We start from the raw sequence: 13639 nt of genomic DNA on the forward strand, positions 1-13639 counted from the left end.
TTATTTTATTTGACATTGGGGAGAGGCTTTTGTTGTTGTTGCTGTGTGTTAATTCCGCTGCTTTGGTTGGTATTGAACAGAAAAATAAACACTCGCTATTCACCAGTCATATTATTCAATCATAGCATATTGGATGTACAGTATTAAATATCGTTTTTTTCTAGGGCCCACAGGCACGTAGTCCAATTAAGTACATTTAATAGGTTTTAACGCTTACATTGAGTGCACCTACTTTACAAACATTTCAGTAGGAGTTGGATTCAATCAGTGCCATATGTACACAATAAGAGATTTTGCAGAAGTATAGGAATTTTCTACACATGTTGTGTTTTCTACACCCACTGTGTTTACTGTAACCTCTAACAGTTTTCCCTAATTTGTGTGTCTCTATTCCAGATCCTTGGTGGATTAATGGTTAAACGGCTCAGACTGTGAATGAACCAGACGTGTGCCTCTGGACACAGTCTCCATCGTCATCCAGAATGCATCCTAGAAGGACCATGAAGGGGCTCGCCCCACAGACCCCAGCCCAGGAACAGTAAACTCAGTCTGGGTCCCACCCCACCCGGATGGCCTCCCAACCCCCCTGTGAGGCAGTCCGCCCCCGCTCAGCAGAGGAGCAGCCGAGGCTCTCCACCCCCATCTCACCCCTCGCTCCAGCCATAGCTCCAGTCCTCGCTCTGCTGTGTCCATCTCTGGAAAGAAGCCCCGCTCCCCTAGCCCCCGGCCCCGACCACCACGCTCCCCCAGCCCTGGCCCCCAGCTCATCCAGATGAGACGCTACAGGCCTGGGGTGGGGGTGTACCCCTTCCTGTTCCCCTCGGTCATCAGCGCTCTGCCGCTGGCTAACCGGCCGGCTTCTCCCCCAGCTCCGAGGCTGCAGGTCCAGCAGCCCTCCAGCAGCGGTAGTACTCCGTCACCTGCAGGTGAGTCCTGTCTGCAGACTGCAGTGCAGGGTCCTATCTGGTTTGGGGCTTTCAGTTAAGAAGCAGCCACTTAAATGGAATGGATTGAGATTATTTAGATAGTTTGGTAAATAGCCCCATATGGAAACCCTCCTCAGCTTCTTCTAAATTATACATCAGTCTATTTTTCTGAATTCACTAGTAAACTAAGACACCCAGGGAGTCAGTCAGCTGTTCTGAGGTAGAAGTTGAAAGAGAAGAGAGAGTAGAGGAAATCAGGCAGACTGATAAACATATCAGCAAGTAGATAATCCTGATTTAGACACAGAGTCGTAGAGCAGCAGATTATATTCACACTGTAATTGGTCCCTAGTGTCTCTCTGCACCACACCGATGAGACACAATCTGTTTGCGTGTGTGTACGTGTGTGTATGTGTGTGTGCGTGTGTGCGTGTGCGTGTATGTGTGTGTGTGCGTGCATGCAAGCGTGGGTGTGTGTGTATGTGTGTGTGTGTGTGCGTGGATGCGAGCGTGGGTGGTTCAAAATATCACAGCTGCAGGGAAATTTTGACAGTCAGTTTCCTTGGATTGCGTTCCCCAGCTTTGTGCCACTGTTTCCTAAACCTTCTCCTCCTCTCTGATCCCATGAAACCACAACCCTGCTCCAACATGAAAAACATCTGGTAGCTCCAGCAGCTCCACCCCAGAGAGGAGGTGTCAGGAGTGCTGTATGTGCTGTATGTGCTGTATGTGGAATGTGGTGCAGGAATCAGGCGCAGGACACAGAAGCTTAGTCCAACAGACTTTAGTAAATCAAAACAAGAAACGAGCCTCAACGAGCCCGGAGACGAGCGATTACGCAACACGCGTAAACTAACACAGAGCAAACTAACGCGCACACACGTGCGACAAACTCTCCTAAACAAAGGAGCAAAAACACGCACAGTCAACAGACGACAGAAGGAGCAATCACACACAACACATGACTAACAAAACGAGAACTTATAGGACACATAATAAACGCTAAACGATAACAGGTGTACACAATCAGACAAAACCAAACGAACATCGAAAACATACAACGGTGGTAGCTAGTACTCCGGGGACGACGACCGCCGAAGTCTGCCCGAGCAAGGAGGAGGAGCAGCCTCGGCCGAAACCGTGACAGGAGGCACTCTGCGGCAGCCTGAACCCACTCCTTCCTTCCTCTGGCGTGTGGAGCTCCAGTGAGCTCTGACTGTAGTGTAAATAATAATAACAGCATGGGAATGTCATGTCGCTGCAATTATTTGGAGTTCAGTCTTTTACTCTCCATCACTCTCTCACTCTCTCTCACTTTTTCTTTATTTCTCTCTCCCTCTCACTTTCCATCTCTCTTTCTTTCTCAGTAGCTACATGTTCTCTTTGTCAAGCTGTTCGTACTGTTGCTTTCTGCTAGCCAAAGTCATATTTAATGGTCACCTGAGCAGAACTTGATAATTAAATCCTCAAAATTAATGATTGAAAGCAGCATTATGTTATGTACAGGGACAGCAAGTTAGGGGATGTAGGCCTATGTATAACATTCATACAACATTCAAAGGTAAAGTCAATGGTCAGACAAAGTTGAGATGAAGAATGGGGCAACAACAAACAACAAACCATGTCAAATAAAGGACATAACAGAAAAAAGCAGCTCTAACTCTGGAGTCTTCCTTTATGTCAGTGATTGAAGCTCAAGCTCAAAGCTGTTTGGAGAAAAATTAAGATACACAACATCTTTCTGATATAAAATGCGTCTGAACTTTTGACGTTGAGTGAAGTGAGATGAGGTTCTACTGTCATCAGTCTAGTTGTATATTGTGAGAATGGTGGCAGGTGCATGCGTGTGTGTGTCCATGTGTGCATGCGTGTGTGCTGAGATATTTGTGTGTGTGTGACGGTGAGACAGTGGGCAAGCAGATGAATATTGCAGAGATGAATCGGTGTGTCCCAGACTCCCTTGGGAGGGTCACCAGATCAACATGTACTGTTGTTTGTACTCTTGTTTGGTGGTGGTCAGGTACTCCCCCTGGCCCCCCTCTCTCTATCTCAGGTACCCCTACACGACACTAAACCTCCCCCTCTATCTCTCAGCGGGTGTTTGCAGGGAATTCCTCTCCTCACTCCTCACCCTAGGGAGCTCCAATGACCCAGTCAAGATCAGGTGTGTGTGTGTGTAGTAGAGAGAGAGAGAGCATAGTCAAACACACTCACATAGACACACGGACACTCTCCATTTTATATATTTTTTCCAATTTCCTTTATTTTGCCAGGTATCTGTCCTTTATTTTACCAGGTAAGTTAATTGAGAACACTATATACACACTTGTCCATACTCTTGTACGCTATATCATGTACTGCTACAGGATGGATTGAGTTCAATGTTAAAATGTGGCTATTGATACTGTATCTAGCCTTGTGGAACCGATATGGGCTTTAGTATGGTTTAAAAATAAGTCATTTCTCAGCATGTTAAAGGCGGAGGTCTTGATCCTGTCTTCTCCAACATTCTATCTTCTACCTCTCTTTGTGTCTGTCAGAGTTTCCTTTTTCTGGGCACTTTATCTCTCTCTCCATCCCTCCATCCCCACTCCACCTGGCTAACATGAGGCTTACTTTGTCTCTCTCTGTCTGTCATCCTTAATCCTTCTCTCCATTTGAGTGAGTAATGTTTAGTCTGAAGCTACTTTTAAAGCCAAGAAGAAAAATAAATAACAATGAAATATTTTACTTTATAAGGGCTGAATGGTAAGTTAAGGGTACCAAGCTTGCTAGGACAGAACAGATCCGGCTGCAACTTCAATTAGCACTGAGGTGTGAGGTTAGAGGTATCAAAGCCCTTGAGCCCAACAATGGCAGGAGAGTTTCACAGCCTCCCCCACTCAAATGCAGAGGCCTTTGAAGCCCCCTCCCTCTGTGCAGAGGTCATTACAATACAGTACCCCCTGGATTCATCTCCATTTTGAGCTGATATGCAGCCAGGACACTTCAATTGTAAATTACCTTAATAAGAAACAATATTGTTGCTTTGATCACATCAGAAGATATCCTCCTCGCAATCTCCAAGATACAACAGCCACAGGACAACTTTGTTTGGAAATTGTAAAGGACCATTCGCCGAAACTGAAGAGATATTGCTAGCTAAAGACCTCCTTTTGCACATGAAAAAAAAAAACGGTGGACAGAGACTTGCTAGCTACGTTAGCTAGCTAGCTGGGATTTTCTACAAGGAATCTGCCATCCGAAAAAAAGCTTCTCCCAAGCGGGTGTGACACCTACTCCCATTGCCTGCTGCACTGCTGCTTGGATTCCACTGTAAGGGTTGGGGTGATGTGTGACCCAGGTGCGGTGCAGGATATACAGTAGGCAGTAGGCAGAGATGGTGAAACAAGGATCTTTACTCGTGGTCCCGAAGCCAAAATACAAAATAACGGACTTATCATGATAAAAGAAAGGCAAAGCAAATAAGTCTCCAAAAACCAGCTGACAGCCAAAATACGAAATACTACCTAAGACTGAAACAAATAACGAAACAGGGAGAACACTTCTCAAGTACCTGAACATAGATCTCCGATCAGACACTGAGTAGTACTGCTGGACATAGAGAAACTAGCAGAGAAAACTGAGCAAGGGAACACAGGGAAGTGAGGGCATAAATACACAGGTGAACCGATAGACACAGGTGACACCAATAGGATGATTATTAGTCCAGACTGTGAGTGAGGAGGTGCCTAAGGTTGTCGGAGGATGACACCTAGTGGATCGCTCTGGAACTGCGACCCCCTCCTGTAACATTCCACCTGGTGATCTGTTCATCGTCTGCCCTGGCCTGTCTCCCCCTGTCTGGGACAGGTACCCCCGCCACACTCCCCCCTCTCTCCCGAGCTTTCGCTCGCCTCCAGCACACACGCACTTACACACACACTGCAGACTTTGGACTGATCGGAATTTTAGGTAGGCTAATTAACTTGTGAAGCTTATTATATGAGCTTACTCAGAAACGCTTGAATTCACTAGTATAGGCCTACTATTTATTTATTGTATCTCATATTTGTATAGCCTACAGAACTCATAGAGAGCTACTCTCTCAAATTATATTGTTGGGGCGAGTGACTCTTTGAACTTACAATGGCTAGCCCCAAGTCGTTATATTTTCTTCTTGTGCTTTATGCTATTTGCCTCATGACTCCTGCGTGCTTTGTTGACTATGAACTTGCTTGTTTACCCAACCGTGGGACAGACTATGTTTGTCTCTGACTCTCTATTGGTTACACAGACTCTTGGCCTCCCATCCTATTCTAACCACCTCTCTCCGGCTTTGTATTCATGTTACCTGATGAAATTGCTGTACAATATGATCTTGTTGCCATCTGATGCACATTCAAATGTCAACACTGCAGAGCTCTCCCTGTCCTCTGCCATGCCCCAATTGTATTACTGCTGATGATATCTGTAAATGTGCTAGCCCCAATTCCCCCCATCTACTGTTGCTAGCCCCAATTATGTATTGTGCTCTGATATCTGTTTCACTGATTTCTGCTCTCGTAAAAGCCTAGGTTTTCTGCACGTTAACACTAGAAGCTTATTACCTAAAATGTATCAATTGAAAGTGTGGGTTCATAGCTCCAATCCAGATGTGTTGGTCAGTACTGAGACGTGGTTAAGAAAGAGTGTTTTGAACACTGATGTTAACCTTTCTGGTTATAACCTTTTTCGTCAAGACAGATCTTCCAAAGGTGGTGGAGTGGCAATCTTTACAAAGGAACACCTTCAGTTCTCGGTTGTCTCCACCAAATCTGTCCCCAAACAATTTGATTTGCTGGTTTTAAACATTAAGCTTTCAAATAGCTCTTTGTTGACTGTTGCTGGGTGTTATCGTCCACCATCAGCACTGGCCTGTACCCTACCTGCCCTAAGCTCTCTCCTGGCCCCTTACACTAAGTCTGAATTTGTCCTACTAGGTGACCTAAACTGGGCCATGCTTAAACCACCTGACCAAGTCCTAAACCAATGGCACTCCCTAAATCTTTCTCAGATTATTACCAATCCCACAAGGTTTGACTCCGAACACCCAGAAAAGGCAACTCTACTTGATGTTATCCTCACAAATAATCCTGATAGGTATCAGTCTGGTGTTTTCTGTAATGACCTTAGTGATCACTGTTTTACAGCCTGTGTTCGTAATGGCTGGTCAGTGAAACGACCTGTCCTGATTTGTCATAGACGCTTGCTAAACATTTTTAATGAGCAGGCCTTCCTTCATGACCTGGTCTCTGTAAATTGGTATAGGATCAGCTTGATCCCCTCTGTCGAAGACACTTGGACCTTATTTTTTGATATTTTCAGTAGTATTGTTAACAAAAACGGCCCCAAAAAGAAAATCAGAATTAAAACAGGTTCATCCCCTGGCTCGACCGTGATCTTGCAGAGTTACTCCACCTCAAGAATTCCATTTGGCGAAAGGCTCGACACACACATACTCAGGCTGACTGGCTCTCGTTCAGGCAAATTATAAATAAGTGCACTCAGGCTATCCGGAAGGCCAAAGTTAGTTACTTTAAGGAGCAGTTCTCTCTCTGTGGGTCTAACCCCAAGAAGTTCTGGAAAACGGTTAAAGACCTGGAGAATAAACCCTCCTCCTCACAGCTGCCCATGTCCCTTAATGTTGATGATGTGGTTGTTACTGACAAGGAGCACATGGCTGAGCTCTTTAATCACCACTTCATTAAGTCAGGATTCCTATTTGACTCAGCCATGCCTTCTTGCCCGTCCAACATTTCCTCATCTCCCAACCCTTCTAATGCGACTAGCTCCGATGCTCCTCCCTCCTTTTCCCCTGCCCCGCTACAAAATTTCTCCATGCAGGCGGTCACTGAGTCTGAGGTGCTAAAGGAGCTCCTTAAACTTGACCCCAAAAAACCATCTGGGTCAGATGGTTTAGATCCTTTCTTCTTTAAGGTTGCTGCCCCTATCATCGCCAAGCCTATCTCTGACCTTTTTAACCTGTCTCTCCTCTCTGGGGAGATTCCCATTGCTTGGAAGGCAGCCATGGTGCGTCCTTTATTTAAAGGGGGAGATCAAGCTGATCCTCTGTTATAGGCCAATTTCTATTTTGCCCTGTTTATCAAAAGTGTTGGAAAAACTTGTCAATAATCAACTGACTAGCTTTCTTGATGTCTATAGTATTCTCTCTGGTATGCAATCTGGATACTGCTCAGGTTATGGATGTGTCACTGCAACCTTAAAGGTCCTAAATGATATCACCATTGCCCTTGATTCTAAGCGATGTTGTGTTGCTATTTTTATTGACTTGGCCAAAGCTTTTCATACGGTAGACCATTCCATTCTTGTGGGCCGGCTAAGGAGAATTGGTGTCTCTGAGGGGTCTTTGGCCTGGTTTGCTAACTACCTCTCTCAAAGAGTGCAGTGTATAAAGTGAGAACATCTGCTGTCTCAGCCACTGCCTGTCACCAAGGGAGTACCACAAGGCTCGATCCTAGGCCCCACGCTCTTCTCAATTTACAACAACAACATAGCTCAGGCAGTAGGAAGCTCTCTCATCCATTTATATGCAGATGATACAGTCTAATACTCAGCTGGCCCCTCCCTGGAGTTTGTGTTAAACACTCTACAACAAAGCTTTCTAAGTGTCCAACAAGCTTTCTCTGCCCTTAACCTTGTTCTGAACACCTCCAAAACAAAGGTCATGTGGTTTTGTAAGAAGAATGCCCCTCTCCCCACTGGTGTGATTACTACCTCTGAGGGTTTAGAGCTTGAGGTAGTCACCTCATACAAGTACTTGTGAGTATGGCTAGATGGTACACTGTCCTTCTCTCAGCACATATCAAAGCTGCAGGCTAAGGTTAAATCTTGACTTGGTTTCCTCTATCAAAATCGCTCCTCTTTCACCCCAGCTGCCAAACTAACCCTGATTCAGATGACCATCCTACCCATGCTAGATTACGGAGACTTAATTTATAGATCGGCACATAAGGGTGCTCTCGAGAGGATAGATGTTCTTTACCATTCGGCCATCAGATTTGCCACCAATGCTCCTTATAGGACACATCACTGCACTCTATACTCCTCTGTAAACTGGTCATCTCTGTATACCTGTCGCAAGACCCACTGGTTGATGCTTATTTATAAAACCCTCTTAGACCTCACTCCCCCCTATCTGAGATACCTACTGCAGCCCTCAACCTCCACATAGAACACCCATTCTGCCAGTCACATTCTATTAAAGGTCCCCAAAGCACACACATCCCTGGGTCGCTCCTCTTTTCAGTTCGCTGCAGCTAGCGACTGGAACGAGCTGCAAAAAACACTCAAACTAGACAGTTTTATCTCCATCTCTTCATTCAAAGACTCAATCATGGACACTCTTACTGACAGTTGTGGCTGCTTCGCGTGATGTATTGTTGTCTCTACCTTCTTGCATTTGTGCTGTTGTCTGTGCCCAATAATGTTTGTACCGTGTTTTGTGCTGCTACCATGTTGTGCTGCTGCCATGTTTTGTTACTACCATGTTGTTGTCATGTGGTGTTGCTGCCAAGCTATGTTGTTGTCTTAGGTCTCTCTTTATGTAGTGTTGTGGTGTTATATTCTCTCTGCCCCATAGCAAAATGTGAAGAATAGCATGACATTAGCTATAAAACTGCACAAAACATTGCTCTGACCTTGCGTGGGTGCCTCGCGAAACTGCTGTATGCCACTAAGTAGAATACAGTGGTAATAGCCCAAGGATTAAGTATGACAATTGGTTAACATTGAGGGATGCTCAAGGTTATAGGAGCATTTTGAAAAGGAGATTTAATCAAGTTGAAGAATGTCTCGACATTAGCAATTCATAGTTCAATCATCTAAGCATTGTGTTGAGTTACTTTTCAAATCAATATTGTCTAGATTAGAAAGTGCATTAACAAAATATGCTTTGTGATGCTATTACAAAAAAGGGCCTTTTTGATGGATATTATCTTTTCTTCAGACAAATGAAAAGGCTTTCATTTTCTTATAAAGAAATGTCCCTACACAGCGACCTCTGGCAACATTATATCCTTCCATCACGGCTTCTGTCCTTAATGGACGTGTACAGAAACATCAATTTCTGCGACTCTATAGTAGTATCTCTGTTCTGATCGAGCCCTGGCCCTGAATTCATAAAGCATCTCAGAGTAGGAGTGCTGATCTAGGATCAGTTTTGCCTTTTAGATTATAATGAATAAGGTTAAATGGACAGATGGGACCTGATGGGACTTCTGGCTCTCTGACTCACTGCTTTGACTCTCTTGATTAACACGTCCTTCTGTGTGACTGTCTTGCCTTCTCTTGTCTGATCAGGGCCCCGGGCCCGTGGCTATGCTCTGTGATCTCTCTCCCAGAGACTCAAGCCTCCTTGACTCCTCTGGCTCTCTGACTCATTGCTTTGACTCAATTAAGACACCCTGCCACAGTCAGTTTATAGGAGCCAGACTCCAGACTCTAGCTAGGATGACTCATTCACCCAGAGACTTGTGTGTGTGTGTATGTATGTGTGTGTGTGCGTGTGTGTGTGTGTGTGTCATACAGAAATACTGTACATAACTCATAATCCGTTTACATTCAGAAGAAGCCTGCTCAGCTCTGTGTTTCACCATAATGGAGTACATCTGCACAGCACACAGTCACACACACAAACACAGACACAGACACAGACACAGACACACACACACACTCACTCACTCACTCACTCACTCACTCACTCACTCACTCACTCACTCACTCACTCACTCACTCACTCACACACACACACACACACACTCAGAAGCAGGAGTCTCTTGGAGTGCCTCACGCAGTACCAATCCCTCCACACATATGCATACTCATACACAGTCTTGTATAACTAACCTTGTGGGTACACACAATTCAGTCCCATTCAAAATCCTATTTTCCCTAAACCCTAACCCAAACCTTAACCTTAACCCCAAAACCTAACCTTAACCCTAAACCTAACCCTAGCTCCTAACCCTAAACCTAAAATTAACCCTAGCTGCTAACCCTAACTCTAAACCTAACACTAATTCAAACCTTAACCCTAAACCCCCTAGAAATAGTATTTGACCTTGTAGGGACTAACAAAATGTCCCCAGTTGGTCAAATATTTGTTAATTTACTATTCTTGTGGGGACTTCTGGTCCCCACAAGTATAGTAAAACATGTCCACACACACACACACACACACACACAAACACATGGGCAGAGCATGAATAATGTAGAGTTCTCTCATTACACCGCCATGTGCTACAGCTAGCTAACCCTCTGTATTGAAAATCAATGCGCTCTGAAGTTACTGCAGATGACCGTGAGTAAAGGGAGAGAGAGAGAGAGAGGGAGAGGGAGAGGGAGAGGGAGAGAGAAAGAGGGAGAGAGAGAGGGAGGGAGAGAAGAAGGGAGAGAGAGAGGCAGAGAGAGAGAAGAGGAGAGAGAGAGGGGGATAGAGAAAGAGAGTGAAGGAGAGGGAAAGAGGAAGAGGGAAGGAGGAAGAGAGAGATCTAGAGATAGTGGAATAGGGAGAGAGACCGAGAGAGAATCTTAACACAAGGTCTGAACACCCCTACAGAGAATACAGTGTCAAGGTGGTTCTTTCTTCACCTTGTAAGGAAACTCTTGCTCCTGTGCGTCAAATATTGTTGTCTGTCTGTTTGCACAAAGCTCTTACTCAGCTTCAATAGGCAAACACAACAGTGTCACACCCTGATCTGTTTCACCTGTCCTGTGCTTGTCTCCACCCCCCACCAGGTGTCTCCCATTATCTCCTGTGTATTTATACCTGTGTTTTCTGTTTGTCTGTTGCCAGTTCGGCTTGTCCCATCAAGTCCTACCAGCGTGTTCCCGTGGTTCCTGTGCTCTAGTTTTTGTTTTTCCTAGTCTTCCCAGTTCTGACCTTTCTGCCTGTCCTGATCCTGCCTGCTGTCCTGTACCTGCCTGACTCTGATTTGGATTACGACTCTTTGCTTGCCTGGACTTACCTTTTGCCTGCCCCTTGTTATGTAATAAACTCTGAGACTCGTACTCTCCGCCTCCTGTGTCTGCATCTGGGTCTTAGCCTGAGCCTTGATTAACAGGCTAGACCAGTTCAGTTCTCTGCAAACAGAACACACTAGCTCCTCTTGAGAGAACAGAACAGTTGTGGTCATAATGCTCTGTGTGTGCAGTGATTGTATGTACACTACCGTTCTTTCCTGTGCTCAACTTCAGAGTGCACTACCTCCACCAGTTTGTCCACAGTTCAACCTGCTAGCAGTAGCAGATATACCTTAGAATCGCTCCCCTGGCTGTTGGTAATACATAGAACCCTCCACACACCATAGGCTTTGGCCTAACTATGTTTAATACATTACCTATATTTTGGATAGCTAATTTTATATTTTGACCGTGTGTATATAGACAGTACCAGTCAAAGGTTTGGACACGCCTACTCATTCATGGGTTTTTCTTAATTTTTCTTATTTTCTACATTGTAGAATAATAGTGAAGACATTAAAACTAGGAAATAACACATATGGAATCATGTAGTAACCAAGTGTTAAACAAATCAAAATATATTTTATATTTGAGATTCTTCAAAGTAGCCACCCTTTGCCTTGATGACAGCTTTGCACACTCTTGGCATTCTCTCAACCAGCTTCATGAGGTAGTCACCTGGAATACTTTTCCAACAGTCTTGAAGGAGTTCCCACATATGCTGAGCACTTGTTGGCAGCTTTTCCTTCACTCTGCGGTCCGACTCACCCAAACCATCTCAATTGGGTTGAGGTCGGGGGATTGTGGAGGCCAGGTCATCTGACAAGAGTGTGCAAAGCTGTCATCAAGGCAAAGGGTGGCTACTTTGAAGAATCTCAAATATAAAATATATTTTGATTTGTTTAACACTTTTTTGGTTACTACATGATTCCATATGTGTTATTCCATAGTTTTGATGTCTTCACTATTATTCTACAATGTAGAAAATAGTAAAAATAAAGAAAAACCCTTGAATGAGTAGGTGTGTCCAAACTATTCACCGGTAGTGTATATATGTATTTCTTTAGTGGGTATTACTATTTCATACGTTAACCGTTGTGAGAGTCTATAGAGTGGTTCCCTATGCAGCCCTAGCGGTACACTATATATACAAAAGTATTCAGCCACACCTGTTGCTGATAGGTGTATAAAATCAAGCACACAGCCATGCAATCTCCATAGACAAACATTGGCATTAGAATGTCCTTACTGAAGAGTTCAGTGACTTTCAACGTGGCACCATCATAGGATGCCACCTTTCCAACAAGTCAGTTTGTCAAATTTCTGCCCTGCTAGAGCTGCGTCAGTCAACATTAAGTGCTGTTATTGTGAAGTGGAAACGTCTAGGAGCAACAACGGCTCAGACGCGAAGTGGTAGGCCACACAAACTCACAGAACGGGACCGCCGAGTGCTTAATCACGTAGCACGTAAAAATCGTCTGTCCTCGGTTGCAACACTCACTATCGAGTCAGCACAATAACTGTTTGTCGGGAGTTTCATGAAATGGGTTTCCATGGCCGAGCAGCCGCACGCAAGCCTAAGATCACCATGCGCTGGCTGGAGTGGTGTAAAGCTCGGCACCATTGGACTCTGGAGCAGTGGAAACACATTCTCTGGAGTGATGAATCACGCTTCACCATCTGGCGGTCCAACGGACAAATCTGGGTTTGGTGGATGCCAGGAGAACGCTACCTGCTCGAATGCATAGTGCCAACTGTAAAGTTTGGTGGAGGAGGAATAATGGTCTGGGGTAGTTTTTCATGATTTGGGCTAGGCCCCTTAGTTCCAGTGAAAGAAAATCTTAACGCTACAGCATACAATGACATTCTAGACGATTCTGTGCTTCCAACTTTGTGGCAACAGTTTGGGTAAGGCCCGTTCCTGTTTCAACATGACAATGCCCCCTGCACAAAGCGAGGTCCATACAGAAATGGTTTGTCAAGATCGGTGTGGAAGAACTTGACTGGCCTGCACAGAGCCCTGACCTCATCCCCATCGAACACCTTTGGGATGAATTAGAACGCCGACTGCGAGCCAGGCCTAATCACCCAACATCAGTGCCGACTCAATAATGCTCTAGTGGCTGAATGGAAGCAAGTCCCCGTGTAATGAATACTCAGGGAGAAAAAGGTGTAGATTCACGTGCAGGAATCGTGGTCACAGGCAGGCAATGGTCATACACAGGAAGTAAACAGGCAGGTGAAACAAAACTAGGACTGAAGGCTAAAACTGGTTCTAACAAACAAGCTAGGAAAAGGCTTAGTAGAGTCAAAACGAACAATACCTCACAAGGCACAAACAGAAAGAACTGAACTAAATAAGGAGCTGATGAGACCAGGTGAGTAACTAACACAGGTGAAATCAATGAACAAAAATGAAAGACAGGGCTATGTTCAAGAACACAAAGAAGCAGGGCTACGTTCAAGAACACAAGGTGAACTAAGAAAATAAATACAGAATCTTACTCCCCGCAGCAATGTTCCAATATCTAGTGGAAAGCCTTCCCAGAAGAGTGGAGGCTGTTGTAGCAGCAAAGTGGGGACCAACTCCATATTTAATGCCCATGATTTTGGAATGAGATGTTCAACAAGCAGGTGTCCACATACTTTTGGTAATGTAGTGTAGCTATAGCCTTCTCTTCCACAGACCGGCCAGTCTGCTCACACACATC

At 44.9% G+C, this 13639-nt stretch overlaps 1 protein-coding gene across 1 annotated transcript in view; it reads left to right on the plus strand.

Annotated features, from left to right (window-relative positions):
* Nucleotides 1-402: 402 nt before the first annotated feature.
* LOC121586560 (retinoic acid receptor beta-like) overlaps nucleotides 403-13639 on the plus strand; it is a 139392-nt gene continuing 126155 nt past the window's right edge. Inside the window, exon 1 of the mRNA XM_041903337.2 lies at nucleotides 403-926. Coding sequence (XP_041759271.2) covers nucleotides 773-926 — 154 coding nt within the window. The 5' untranslated portion in view covers nucleotides 403-772. The remainder of the gene's footprint in view (nucleotides 927-13639) is intronic.

Source organism: Coregonus clupeaformis, chromosome 17, assembly GCF_020615455.1.
Source record: "Coregonus clupeaformis isolate EN_2021a chromosome 17, ASM2061545v1, whole genome shotgun sequence".
Lineage (NCBI taxonomy): Eukaryota > Metazoa > Chordata > Actinopteri > Salmoniformes > Salmonidae > Coregonus > Coregonus clupeaformis.